General features: G+C 41.2%; 1 protein-coding gene across 1 annotated transcript in view; it reads right to left on the bottom strand.

Moving 5' to 3' along the window:
* The window catches only part of cap2 (cyclase associated actin cytoskeleton regulatory protein 2), a 33,524-nt gene that overhangs the window by 1,065 nt on the left and 16,747 nt on the right, over positions 1-15,712 (bottom strand). The window contains 11 exon segments of the mRNA XM_080045853.1: positions 55-198; positions 569-651; positions 737-860; positions 962-1,125; positions 2,227-2,428; positions 5,589-5,694; positions 6,330-6,415; positions 6,866-7,009; positions 12,260-12,337; positions 13,297-13,397; positions 13,550-13,674. Coding sequence (XP_079901979.1) covers positions 55-198; positions 569-651; positions 737-860; positions 962-1,125; positions 2,227-2,428; positions 5,589-5,694; positions 6,330-6,415; positions 6,866-7,009; positions 12,260-12,337; positions 13,297-13,397; positions 13,550-13,674 — 1,357 coding nt within the window.

Below are 15,712 nucleotides of genomic sequence, written 5' to 3'. Positions count from 1 at the left end.
ATATATTCAAACAACAGCGGATTGGTGCAACAATCCCTTATCTGGGACACTCACGTATTCACCACCTTCCTGTGGTACCATGATGTTCATCTCAGAGCTCTTGGCACTGACAATGTCACAGTTGAGGGAGTCCTTGCTCAGGTAGACCTGGCAGCCCTCCGTCTTGTTGATGGAAATGGTGGGAACTGTTCCCAACACCTGTAGAAAGACATGATGTGTCAATTACCGACAGGTTTGCACCGCACAATTTGCGCTGTAAGATATTAAAAATACTGACGTAAAAGTAATTCCAATGATGTTTAATCAGAAAAATAAATTACATCTGAAATCCAAATCGGTGTACCAGTATTAAAATGTGGAAAGGTAGCCATGAGAGCCAAATAGATCCTTGTCATTGATATAAACTTTTACTCTCAAATGTAAATACATTAATTCAAGCAGAAGACCTGAAGCCTCAAATCCTAAACATGTAGTGTATTTGCAACATACAGTAGATAGGTGACCTTAAGATATAAGCAGTGTGTCTTTTGAAGCCAACGCAGAACTGTTCTGTGCATGTTTTTCTCACCTGTAACTGAATCGCCTTGGAGTTGATGATCTCCACAATCCCAACCGCGTTCTCAAACACCAAACCAAGCTTCTTGCAGTCGTCTGGAAAGAGTCGTTAAGGGGGAAATGTTAAAAACACATCACAAATTAAATCACAAAGCAAAAATGTTCAGTCAGTCCAGCTCACCTATGATGATAGAGTTTATTTTGCCCTTGATCTGAATGGTGGAGTTGTTACAGCTGAAGATGTATGCCACTTGTTTGAGCTCCGTCTCCTCGATCACCAGGTCGTTTTTCTGCTCAAAGTACTCCTGCATCAAGGGAACAAGAGGCTCAATCAAAAAGCAGTTACATTGTCTGACTCTGACCTTTGGGAATAATCTCTCGGAGATGGAGCAAATATTTCACGTACCACCCTCCACTTCTTCCCCTCCAGCTCCAGCAGAGGGGGTCTTTTCTGGACCACCGGTTTGGGCGAGTTCATGGTCCCAGTGGACTTTGTTTTGGTCGGTGTTGCTTTCGAACGCAGATTGGGGTTCTTATGGGTCTTCTCGTCGTCTGATACCCGTTTCAGACCTACGGATGGCAGACATGAACATGAAGTGATATAGTAAGGATTTTGGATATGCTGACATCATTAGTCTCAACTTTCCCAGCTGTAACCTACCCACCTGAGAAACGTTTTTTATTTAGTGCCTATTAAAGGCTGAATTATACTTGTGCGGTACCGCGTGCGCAGAGGCTCCGCGGAACCGCAGAGAGCCTGTGCGGTGGCCTCAGACCCCCGCCGCATACCAACTAAAAATTGTGACTATGCGCCAGATGCCGCAGACGCCGCAGAGGTTTGATTGGGCATCAAAGCAACAAGGAGGGATTTTAACAGCACACAAGCTCTTCCTCATTATCATCAAACTCAAAATCTTCCAGTTTTCATTTGTATAGCAACGGATTTCGCCGATTTACATAAAAAGTGCAGTGTGCAATCTGCAACACGGGCGAAACTACTACCAACCGTTCATGAGAACGTTCGGTGTCCGTGCTACCCAGCAGAGAACGCAGAGGCGCAAAGCCGCACAAGTATAAATCAGGCATAACAGTCCAGTTTTCAGATGTTTAGGTTTAGAAATGTTTGGAATGAGCCTTCAAAATAAAGTTAAAGGTGCAGTGTATAGAATTGATTGGAATTTTTCAGAACAGTCTTGGTAGAAATGGAATATATAACTAAATAAATCTTCACTTCATCACTTGATATTGTGGAAAGACTTGAGGCAGTGGTGGATGATGCCATCTTCAGTAACTAGATTCATGTCCTTGAAGGCCACTGTAGCCTAGTTATTATTCGAAAGGATGGGGTTACCTAGGGAGCATGGCATTCTAGAATTTTCACCACTAGATGATGCTAAATATTCAGATATTACACCCTGCACATTTAAATTAACTTCTACTCTTGTAACTCAAACCCCCAAAATATATAGGCTAGATATTTGTGTCATCAATGGGAGCTACAAGAATTGCCCTGTGCACACGCATATTTTATAACCTTTCTTGAACCGTTCTCTTCTTTGTATATTCAGTTGACAAATGACCGTGACATGTCTACATTTCAGTGAAAGTGAATAGCAACTACACTGATTATACAGTATAATCGTCATTACTCGCGTCATCTTTCAGGCCCACCTTTAGTGATGTCCATGCCCTGGTTGAGCTGGGCAAACAGTGCCGAGTGTTGGGCCCCCGTGCCGGACCCCTGAAGCTGGGAGTCATCATCAGTGAAGACCGGAGGTGGGCCGGGGGGAGGAGGAGGGGGAGGGGGGTGTGGGGAACTGGGTTCTCTGGGGGCCGTAGGATGGTCAAAGAGAGAAGGAGGAGCAATGGGGCCCTGAGCGGCAGAGAAAAAGATAGCAATGTTGCATTTTTTTTTCCGGGGTGAGCTTTTCATGAGAGAAAAACACATCACTGCTGTAGTAACAAACCTCTCCAGCAGGGGGAGTATTACACAAGAAATATCCTAAAAGCTTTTGGGATGGGATTTTTTTTTACCAGTCATTGACAGTATTAGGGATGTGCATATAATAAATTAAGTACCAATACATGTAGATGGAACAAAACGTTTTACATATTGTGCCAAGATACCACCACCTAAGCTGGTGAGAAGCACAGTTGTAGTTCTTTTTAAGTTGCTTTAAGTTTGTTTCTGATAAAACATCTTATTTCTCTGTCTGTCAGCATCCCATATCTATATATTGAGGCTACATTATGTTAGCTGAGTGAAAAAAGAAACCCGCAACTGCATTTAATTGGTGCCATGTAATACATGGAACAAATGGAAACATTCTAGATATCTTGTGCATCATTTCATACACATTTCCCAAAAATTCAATCTCACAAATTTGTTCTCTATGGAACCTTTAGGATGTCCTCTAAAATTCGAAATAAAGTTTTGTGATTTCAAACATTATTTCACTGATTAGTAGCATCAATTGCACACACACACACACACACACACACTCACACTCGCTGTCTTAAGACCATGCACAGCTGCCAGACAAACACATGCACCTATCGCAGGGGTTGGACAGTCACTTTACGCGCCTCTGAGTACAGCTGAGACTGCTTGACCTTTGACATGAGGCACATGTGTCGTGAATATCATTGCCGAACAATGACGACCTGTTACACTAAACAGCTCAGCGCATACCACTGGATTAGAAGCCAGCGTGTGTGTGTTCATGCATGGCTGTAAAACTGTCTGACTGCTTCTTTGTGTCCATGTCTGCTTGTGTGTTTGTGTGTGTGTTGGTGCACACAAACATGCTTATTATTAATTTAAAGGTATTTACTGTCCTTTTTTTGGGGGGGGAGGGGTTTTGTCCGACAAACAACTTGTTTCAATGGAATACATTTCATTTAAATTCTTCATATAAGTGAATACACATCTTCTACTGCTTTTGACCTGCACTGAAAAAATATACTGTTTGACTGACAGAAAACAAATTGGCAACTCATTTTGTAATAGTACTTTTTTAAGCATAAATGCCAGACTTCCTCTGGTTCCATCTTCTGATAGAGGATTTGCTGCTTTTCACTGTGTTATTTGATAGTAAACTTAAAAGCCTGGGTGTTTTGACTGGTTGGAAAAAGCAAGGACTCTTAGGCTTCACCCTGGGACTTGTGAAGTTGTGATGGACTTTTTCACATTTTGGATCAAACGATTATTTGATTATTGTAACTGAGAAAACAACTGTCAAAATAATGTGTAATGAAAATGATAAAAAGAATCCCTGTTTTAGACAGTGTTAATTACTTTTTGGACAACAGTCCCCCTATTCTTATTGTACTTAACTGGTCAGAGGCTGCCACAAGTTCCCACAGGAACACAAATGGTTAAATTTGAACAATAAATGAACTCAGTGACACAAATTGTTAAAAAAATAAATTAAATAAAACCTTTGAGTACGAATTATCTTGATTTACAGAAGCTATTTTCTCCCCTTCTTCTAATTTCACTCATGTTTTTATGAAATTTCAAATTCCTAATGCCAAATCTAAAATATAAGAACTAATGCGGTAATGGCAAAGTTGGTAACCTCAGTGTGTGCTGTGCTCCATATGTCAGCGTGTAAAGCGCGTGTCACCAAACCCCTATCAGAGCAGCAGATGACGGCTGCGTTGAACAGGGGATCAGCCCTGCAGTTTAGGTTACGGCGCAGGTCTTGTGTACACAGACTCTTTGTCGGGGTTCTTTCTATGAAGAAAACCTCCATTCAAGTAAACCCTGAGGACCACCTGTTAGTACCACACACTCCCAGCCTTGTACGCACACACACTTCAGCTCTGTCGTCTGACAACAGGGACAACAGCTGACACACACAGCCACCGCAGCCTCTCAAGTTTCCTGCATGTAAAACACACACATGCATGCACAGTTGTTGAGCATTAGCTTTGCCTAAGGGCTTAAGCCAATCATTGGACATTAAAGGAACAGTTTAACATTTCGGGAAATACGCTTATTTGCTTTTTTATCTTAATTGTAATCCCCTTTCTTGCTTAGATGAAAAGATTGATATCACTCTCAGGTCTAGATTATTTGAAGCTACAACTAGCAGCAAGTTATCTTAAATTAGCACATTGGAAAATGCAGGGAACAGCTGAAATGCTCCTTCCAGCATTTCAGGGAGTGACTTCTCGAAGCCAAGAAATATTCCTGGTAAAAACTCAACTAGTCTGTTTTGTACTATTTTTTGTATGGATTAAATAATGAGATATAACATGTTAATTTATGAGCCAGATTTGTGTTGCCTTTGGACAGGTCTAGGCTAGCTGATAGGATAAGCTACGCAAGCTAACCGTCCCCTGGCTGTAACTTCATTTACTGCACAGATAAGAGGGTGGTATCAACCCTCTCATCTAACTCTTGGCAAGAGCAAAATAAAATAAAAGCGAATTATAGCATATTACCCAAAATGTAAAGCTATCTCTTTAAGAAATAAATTGCACCACAAATCTCCAGTAGTAGATGATAAAACAAAGAGAAGCCTCAGCCAGCTTCCTTAAATGAATACATCTGAGAAACAAGAGATCAAGTGTGTGTTGAAGGTTTTGGTTTCAGGCCATCATAATCTCTGGGATCTAGAGAGTGTGAGTGCCAAGGAGTCCCGGAGCAGACGTCCATAAACAAAAGTGTGTGTGGGAGGGACAGACGTTTTGTGGAGATCTCTATGGAGGACCGTCCGGTTGCATCCCCTGGAGAAAAGCTCCTACATTCATTCATTCATTCAAGTGTTCTGCAGTAGTTTATGTAACCAGCTCCTCCATAACTAAAAATGGAAGTGTACGCAAAAAGCAGGAGTTAATTTAAGCTCTGATATAAAAATATCAAGGCCTGTGAATGGAAACTAAGTGACATCTCTGCTTCGATAATAAACATGTTGTTATAAGAGTAATTTATTGTTTCCAGGCAAGCGTTTTGTCAGCCTTCAGAGACGAAGCTGGATGATAGCTGAAATGATAGCGTGTAATGACTGGTATGTTGTACTCACAATCTTGCGCCACTCCAGTCCTGTAGTGTGGTGCTGCTTAATGTAGGACTGTATCTCGGTCCAGATTGACAGGTAGGAACGCACCCAGTCAACATGACGTTTGTCGCTGGGAGAGAAAAAGACATGATGTACAAAGAGAGGGGAGAATGAGAAGTTAATGTGAAGGTGAGTTGGAGCAAAAGATTGTGAACAATCTCAAGAAAGCAGATGATGTTGTTGAAGAACTTTCTCGGGACAGAAGTTGTTTTATTGTAGTTGTAAAAATCTAATTCAATGCTTTGTTCTGGAATATTTCATGTTGTGCTTTTTAGTAAACAAAATACTACACTGTGCAGTTCTTACAAAAGTTTAATTGATTCATAGGGAATTGGCAAGTTTATCCATTTTACCTCAACTCCTGCCAGTTTATATCACAACCAACCATTTCGGCAAAACCATGTTGCTGTTGTTGCTTTTATTGCTACTGCTTTGAAAATAAAAATCTAGAGACGGCTGATGTTATAACATGATGTAGATTCCCGTTGGTTCAAAACGTTTGCCCATTGGCAAATGGTTTTTCAAGTTTTTTAACATTGATGCTTGAAAACGTTTGAAAAAGCTCAAACTCTAAATCCTAGTTTGCGAACGTATCTCCAGCATTGTGTGAAGTATTTATGATGTAAATAGACTGAAACAACCTTGGATGGATTCCGATTCTTATTCATTTCCACAAAAGCAGGATAATAATAAATATATACATACGTTCCCTTGTAGTCCTTCAGCACTCTGTTGGTGTAGAAGGTGGCAGCATCATTCATCTCCTTCACATACGGTCCCGGCTTCTGACACTGAGAAAGAGAAGGGAGTTCATTAGAAAAAAATGACAGAAGCACTGTGAGGTGCAAACAGTTTCATCATAGTGACATAGTGAAGTCCTGTGGGACAAAAATTCGCTCCTGATAGCAACAAACACTGACCAGACCTTTGAGACAGACGGAGGGACCAATGATGTATGGGGTTGGCTGTCTGTCTGTAATATAGTTTTTTATGTATTTCATTTGGATTTCTGCATGATAAGATGCAAGATAAGAGTTAAACCTACAAGAGTTCTGATGATTTTATATGGAAAGTGAACGCTGAAGCTCACGTAATATCAGTGTATCTATTCTTCTCTTTGCTCCTGTTTATGTACATGTGTCAGTGTGCCTTTTTACATTTCTATAGGCTGAGATGCTTGTATACATCAATATGTATGTGTTTGTTTGTGCCTGTGGGCATGTCACTTTATTCCTCCTTACCACAGCCACCCAGCCCAGAGCGGGGATGCTCTCGCTGACGGCCGACAGGTGGTTAAAGAAGTTGCTGCCGCGGTTTCGTTCACGAAAGCTCTGGATCTCCTGGATGTGATCGGAAATTGGCTTCAGCAGATCTTGAAACTCCGTCTACAGGAGAAGAAGGAGGGAGGAATTAGGATACAAGAAAGTGGAAGGATGCAGGGAGGTTTGTAAACACCACAAAATATTACATTGGCATCAAATCACAAAAAGCCCTGGCAGTGTGGATTACTTCTGTTTTTACATGCAGGATACTCAAACATAAACATGCTTGAGATACTCATGATTGTATTAATTGTTGCCCAACCATACCAAGCCTGCTGTTGGTGCCTGTCAGTATTTCCTAAACTAGGCTACAGGGCAGTAACACAATTTATTAGCAGGATCCTTTTTCCACTGGAACTCCGAGAGCTCAGCAACAGTATAGCGTGTTTCCCGGCTCCCCCTCCCCATCGCTCCTTTCCTACAAACATTCCTTGGTTCATGGGGAGATTCCTCTGGCCTTGTAAGGCATACCACTCTGCCAGTGTTTACAATTTACCTATCACACACACATACATAGATTCAGAGACACAGTGTTGCTGCTACAGCTTTCAAGTTCTGATCTGCAGTGGACTACCTGCTATGTAGCATTTACAGTTAATGAGCTGCGACAAAAGAAAAAAACACGTTTGTCTATACATATGAAGAGAACACACTGCAATACACAGCAGTAATTTGTTACTGGAGAAGCTGATTGAATACATGTATTCCGATGTATTTTATCAGTTTATGCTTGCGTGCATAGGAGTACTAAACAGGGGCAAACCTTCTCCCTTTTTTTCTAACAAATTCTTCCCCCAATCCAATGCACATGATCTCTCTGAGATGAGATAGACACTGCTTTCCTCTTACCACATCCAGCTGCTATCTGTGCCCAAACTTTCAGTTAGCTATACCTAGTGCCAGCGCAAGGTTTGCACACAAAGACCTGAGGCAGTTTTGTAGGCTTATTGACATAGCCTTTAGATATGACAGACGGATCAAATACCTCAGCAGAATTTCATAACTTAAAGACTGATCCAAGATTTTAACTGAGCTTACTAATAAGAAGATTTTATTCAGAAAAGCAAAAGCTAAGCCTATCAAATAAATGCATTTTTCTAAATGCAAATGTACATTCAATGTGGAAAACAAATCCACTGAGGCAGAGATGTGGACTGTAGAAAGTGAATACAGACAAAAAGAGCATGAGCCGGACAACAGGATCACAAACGTCGGCTCACATTATTTAATGGCCAGCGAATGTGCTCAGTGTGTTACAATAGCACCGCGTCAGAGCCTTGACTTCCTATACAAGCTGTGGATCAAAGGTAGAGAGTGGAAGGCGACAGTGGGAGAGCAGCTGTACGAGGGTTTTTATAATTCTTTAAACTGTGAAAGTCTATGGTGTGTGTTAACCAGAAACACAACAGACAAAAACACTTACACATCAAGATAACAGGTCAACTCCAGGTCACAATAGAGAGAGGATCACTTTCTCTTGCTCTCTCTCTCTCTCTCCCTCTCTGTCTCTCTCTCTCACACACACACACACTTTCACACACACACACACACACACACACACACACACACACACACACACACAGACACACACACACACACACACACACACACACACACTGACAACACAGGCTCAAATATAGAACATGCCCATAAAAAGTCAGAGAGCACAACAGCGCTGTGCTGCAGAGAAGGGCCAGAAGTTTGTGAGCTGTGTGTGTGTGTGTGTGTGTGTGTGTGACTGGACGATTTTTCCTTTCTCCACACACGCACACACACTTTCCCTTCTCCGTATGATCTGTATGGAGGACTACAGATATAGACATGAACGAGTGAGATCGACAGATGTGTGTGTGTGTGTGTGTGTGTGTGTGTGTGTGTGCGTGTGTGTGTGCGTGCATGCATGCGTGCGTGCATTGGAGGGCATTGGTCATGTTGACTGTGTGCAGAGAACTGATGGCCCAACCTTTTCAAGACACAGTGGGTTCAGCTCCTCTTGTGTGGGGATTTTCTTTAATCAGATTTATTACACCATCATTCTGAGCAAATTGGACTGAACTGGCAAGTATTTGTAAATATTATGTAGGCATTCAACAACTACAATTCCCATGAGCCTTTGAGGTACTACTGCCTAAAAAGTCAAACAAACACGGATGCCTTCTTCCATCAACCTAATCTTGTCATTGGACATCATTTTAACCCTCACACCAATAACTCTGAACTCATACAACCATCTTGAGTTATAATTAATTAGCTAGTTGTTGATATGAACACTCGCAAGTCATAAACACACAATCAGATTGTAAGATTTTCGGGTATATATTGCTATGAATCCAATCTTATTGATAGCTCTTTAATCTTTAAATGACAACACTCAAATTGTACTACAGTACAGTCGTATTAAAGGTGCAGTGTGTAATATGACATCATCAAGAAAGTTCTACAAAGTTCTAGAATGCAACACTCCCTGGGTAACCCCAACCCTTTAGAATAATAACAGAAGCTACAGTGGCCTTCAAGGACAAGAACAATTCTACATTTTAAACAATGCACCTGATGACATTCCAACTATGACACTTTCAAGATGGCGGCCATAGGCCTTGGTCCAAGATATGCAGAAATATGGACATATATGAGACCCTTTCTAAGGGAAAAAATAATAATTCTAAACATGTTTTTCAGCTATTATGCACTAAATTAAATGTACTTATGGATATTATAATTACTTTCTACAAAATCTGCTAGGAAATAAAACCCAAAATTCTACACACTGCAGGTTTAACAGACTTTTTTTTAAGATATAAGATTTTAGATTAGCTTCTTGGTGCATGTCTTAAGCCAAATCACAAGATTTCAGCTAACTCATGCTACAGGTTTTTCAGCTTGAATTACTAAAAAACCCTGATTGCTGTCCATTAAAATAATTTTAAATCCAAACATTCTTAACAAGGTTACTTATTACCGTTCTTATTTAAAAGTGTGTAATATGAAATCATCACAACAGTTCGTCTCTATGGCTCCCGTTCAGAGAAGCAACAGAAATTCTTCAAGAACAGGGGCACCTTTAGCTCATTTGGTAAGGCGTCCCCCTCCCGGGCCGGGCCCAGCAGCACACCCGGGTTCGATTCCCACCCACGGTCGCTCTCTGCATGTCACTCCCCTCTCTGCCCTATTTCACTTCTGTCTCTCTGCACTGTCAAATAAAGCATAAAAATGCCCAAAAAATATCTTTAAAAAAAAAGACAAAAAAAAAAAAAATTCTTCAAGAACATTCCAGCTGGTAGTTCTGATGGACACAGTGTGGCCAACTGTTCCATTCTGTGCTTAGAACTGATGACATTCCAACTATGACGCTTCCAAAATGGCGGCGCCCATGCCTTGGTCTATGGTATGGAGAAATACGGAGATATAAGATACCCTTTCTAAGGGAAGAAAATTATAATAAAAAATAAAAAATTCAGCTATTATTATGCACTAAATTAAACGTACTTATGGATATTATAATTATTTTCTACCAAGTCTGCCATGAAAAAAATCCCCAAATTCTATACACTGCAGGTTTAAGTCTGAAGTCCTAATTTTTGTGACTTGAATCTCAGACCCTCAATTATACAGCTCAAGTAGACCCCGTAGTTTGTGCTTGAAATGTTCAAGAAGCAATTAAAGAAAGTGGGACTATCAAATACTTTGTTTGTTTTGGGTTTACCCGTTTGTCTGAATTTCAAATTTGCTTCCCACATATCTCTCTCCTCTGTCACCCCACCCCTCTTTTGGGTCTGTCTCTGTCTGTCTCTCTCTCTCTCTCTCTCTCTCTCTCTCTCTCTCTCTCTCTCTCTCTCTCTCTCTCTCTCTCTCTCTCTGTAAAACCCGTCACTCTTTCCTTGTTTGCATTTCTGACAATCACTGAAAGCTTTTCACCGCCTTTCAACCAATGACCTGACAGATATGGAGTAATCACTTCCTGGTGGGCTCTGCGGACTCTCTCTCTCACACACACACACACATACACACAGCACAAACAGGAGGCCAATGGGATGATATCATATCAGCTCTCTTTCACACACACATACACACACACACACACACACACACACACACACACACACACACACACACACACACACACACACACACACACACACACACACACACACACACACACACACACACACACACACACACACACACACACACACACACACATTTTTCTCCCCCCCTTTCTCTACATGTTGGGAATGTGTTGAATTAGCGTTTTCTTAGTCAAAGCGCAGAGTAATCCCTCTGTGAACGGCCCTGCCTGCTGGGGAACACAGGAGGGGAGGACCCAGACCGACACATAGGTCTGTGTGTGATAATGTTAATTTCTATGTCAGGTTGCTGTTCAATATTAAAACATCTGATGCCGTTTGTAAAATGAGAGCTGCACTCTGCATCATCTGCTGCGGTCAACCGAGAGGTTTTTGTGCAACATGGCTTATGAGCAGAAAGATAAACAGCCGACCATCATAAAGATGACATCGAGTCACATGATACGATCATTTGCAACAAAGAGCACACTGAGCAACAATACTGGCATGGCAGACAATGTTACACTAACTTTGAATTTGGATTTGAATGACATGATGGTTGGTGCACGAGATCTCTTTTGCTCATAATAAACCATTAATTAAACTTTAGGGGGTTATTTTGTACATTTACTGATAAAGTCCATGGGAAATGAGGAGAGAGAGAGAGAGAGAGAGAGAGAGAGAGAGATCGAGAGAAAGAGAGAAAGAGAAAGAGAGATTATTCAAAACAGGCAAAATTGTGGTTTAATAATCAGCATTTCAGCCCCTTCAGGCTACCAGGGTCTACAGTCCAGTTTTAGCTCTTAGACAGTGCCCTAAGAGTTAAAGTGTAAGTGTCAGGAATAACAGTTTCCTAGAGGTTTCCAACCTATTTTCGTTCCTTAATGTAAAATATTTGACAGTTGTGAAGGACACATTAGAGGGATTAAATAAATAAAAAACACAGACATCAAAAGCTGAATGTTTTACATGCATGTTAGCCTTTAGTCTCTCGCTATTGACTTAGGCAAATGTGTTATGAATTAAATAATCTAAACTCTAGCCACATTTTCTATGAATATATATGCCAGGTCAATTGTGTCACTTGGATGGGTGCTGGATACCAAAGAATCAATAACATGACAGTACCCACTACAACTCTTTCTCAGGCAAAAAATCAAAAACATCTGTCCACTAACTCCTTGTATTGAAATATACTCCACAGAGAATCAATCAATCAGTCGGATAAATTGGATCGGCATTGTCATACCTTTGCAGGTTGCTGATGTGTGGCAGCCAACCGGAGGAGAGTTCTCTGAGTCTGCAGCGCGGCCTTAACCAGCTCTGCCTGTAGATCATGAAAATAAATAGATAAAAGAATAGGTAAGTATTATGACACATTTTAGGGAATGCCATAAGCAGCACGTTGCCATGCGGTGCGTAGACAATGTGACGGGGAATTGAAAAAAGAACTTGCGTGACTTGTTTACCCTGAAACTTTGTTCTCTCACGCATATGAAAATCTAGGCAGTGAATCTGTCTTGTCTTTGACATAAAAATGTATGGTTAGAAACACACAGAAGAGAGTCTGGGTTAGTCCCAAGTCCAACCAGCTGTGTCCTGTGTGCGTTCGAGACCTCCAGTCTCGGGCCAGGGGAACCACCAGGGAGGCTTTGTCCATAAAAGGAGCTTTACAAAACTTAAAGAAACTCCCTCTGACTCCCCCTTCCTTCTCACTTCTCTCTCTCGGTGATGGGACACAGAGACACACATCCTCTTTCAAGGTACCGAGAAAGATATACAAGCACCCCTTCTTTTTTCCTTTGTTTTTCTTTCTTTCTGCATGGTTTACTCCTCTGTTTTGGTGCCCTCCCTTGTTGCTTTGGATTAATTCCAAGGACATAACAGAGCTATAATTGCCAACTGGCTTACCACAAAACACACATGCGGTCCTAGTGGGAGGTCATTACCAAATAGGAAAAAAGGGCTCCACTAGCAGTTTGATAAATGATCCTAATGTCAATCCTACTCCCATCCTTGGCTTTGAAGAAGACGGGCAACACACACACATGAACACAACTCACAGCATAACTACTTTTGGACCATGGACCTCTCATGCCCCTCAGAGCCCTGCGTATCTTAGTGGGATCTTAAGTCAGACAATTCTTGTTTGTTTCTGACTGTACTTCTAATCACATAAAGGTTGGCACTACTCATTATTATTATCCATCTGTGCTCCTCAACAACTGAACCGCAAGAGAAAGACTACTTAGAGTAATTTGAGCAAATGAATCAAACACTGCTTACATGTTTCTCCACATCGGTCCCTATGGCCCGGCTGTTGTTCAGGTACTCTGACACTGGACCTCTCATTATGACGTCGAAGGCCTCGACACACTTGGACAAACCTATTAAAAAAACAGACAGAAATCACTGTTCACGTGTTGAGCTTCCACCTAAATAAACTCATTGCATACAGTATATGGTTGAATAGAATAAAGCTGTTTTTGCTCTGCTTCCCAAACCTCTGAGTTGAGCATTATTTGGAGCTCAGACTTGCCTCCATCTATGCCGTTGACACAGTCCCCGTTAGTCATGGCGCTGGATGCCTGCTTGGAGACGGACACCTTCTCCAGGCGAGTCACGGCTCGCTCCAGCCGCTCCATTAAACCTTCCATGGTGAACCTGGAAACAAAAGGAAGGAATTGGTTTGCTAAGATGTCATTTATATCAGAATTCTCTCATACCATTCTTGTTTTTACCACAACAACATTTGCTGACACTTAGACACCCTCAAACATAACATTAAAGTGCTGGACGTCAACTTAAAAGTATTTTTTTAACATAAAAGTAACTCTTATTTTACAACACTTAAATGTCGCTTAACATAAAAATACAATTTAAAGTTAAAGCTTTAAAGGGTCACGTTTTGGGGCTTCAAGGAGGAACACAAATTACAACATCTATTGAGTTATTTGCGTGAATGATACATTAATGGCTGAATTTGTTTTACATTGTGTGGCTAATTGGCATTGATATAGCAGCCTGAATTGTTCCCAAGCAAAGAAGAGAACATGCAGCAAGATGTTAATGCCTTCGGGAATAATATGAGCGAGAGACTCGTCATGTTTGGGAAATGAGATCGCATAGATATGTTAATCAAGAGCACAATTTTTTTTTACGATTAACTGTGCAGCCTGAGCGCCTGAGCTGCAGTTTGCCCTAGTTTTGTAATACAGTAATGTTGTTATACTTTATTGATCCCAGAACAAAAAATGGCAGTTGGTTCCCCCTCCCCCTTCTCGACAGGGAGGAGAGAGAGAGATGAACGCTGGAGAGTCACTGTTCAACTTTCCCACCCTGCTTTTTCCCTGTTTTTATAAAACCGTCCCATGTCATCACAAACTAAATGTACTCAATGCAGTGGGGTTTAAATGTACACTGTCTCTGTTTGATTTGTCTGGCCCCTTTGCCAATTGCCACAGTCACAACCACATGAAGAACTGGAGCCAGGCTGAGAGGAAAGAATGGAAGAAACAATTTGGAAATACCTGATGAACTATACAGCATCTTTTAAAAAAACAAACAAAAAGGAAAGACAGGTTTTTCTGTTTCGGCCAATGGAGAACCAAAGTGAGGAAAATATACAAGGACACAAGATATAACCAGAAATGTATCAAATAAACTATTTACAACTGAGTGTATTGCAAATTGTTGCATGTCATCCTTGTTTATTGTTTTTGCACATGAATAGTTCCTTCATTAGTCAATTGTCTGGAGACACAAGGCCAAAAATCCATGTTATTGTATCAGATGCCTTGTTTCCACTGAGCAGAACAGGTTGGTATGGTACGGTATAGTTTGGAACAGAACGGTTAGATCTGGCCTGAGTTTCCACTGCTGACAATACCCAAACTTGATATAGGCGGGGGAAAATATTGCCGATGGCTACAGCAGCATCGTAAGTACTGTGACAACATTGCAGCGGGACACAGTGTAGCAGCACACCAATTAAATTCAATGAAGAGGAAGAATGCTACACAGTTGACAAAGAGCTGTGCGCCAACATTTTTCTATAAACACAATATTATTCACTCTTGCCGAGGTAACTACACACTGCGGTTTATCTCTCGCACGGAAATGGCGATTCTGTCAACCGATCAACAGACTGCACTGTGTAGCTCCACCCTTTTGGGACGATTGGTACCCCAACAAAAGAGTTACCAAAATAAGTACTGTACAGTATGTTTATTTTGGTACCATTGCCAACTTTTGGAAACGCAAAAAAGTATGTGCTGTTTACGTACCAAACCGAACTGTACCGCTCATTGGAAACAAGGCTATAACTCTATCAAATAACCTGTGCTGAAAGAGTGACCTCATTGACACTGGATATTCCCCAGATAACACTTCCACATGGTGGCTAAAACATTTAGACACTCTAGGAGAGACCCTGCTCGGGTAAATGTTCAGCCACAGAATTCATACAACAGATGTTATCATATAGACTGCAACCAAAAGTCAGCTGAAATGTGCAGACAGTATTGACAAGGTTAACAGGCTAGAGGTAAACAGATCTTTAGGTGGAACACATTGGAGATGGCGGCACAGACCACATCGTATCTCTGTTTAATACTGAGTGACCAGCCATATGCATCACCATGAGGCAATGCAGTCCTGTTTCCAATAGTGTATGTCAACAGAGTGGAATTCTATCTAGCAA

Source organism: Ammodytes marinus (genome assembly GCF_949987685.1).
Source record: "Ammodytes marinus genome assembly, chromosome: 17".
NCBI lineage: Eukaryota > Metazoa > Chordata > Actinopteri > Uranoscopiformes > Ammodytidae > Ammodytes > Ammodytes marinus.
The sequence above is the reverse complement of the archived record's forward strand: the minus strand, read 5'-3'. Positions and strand labels throughout refer to the sequence as shown.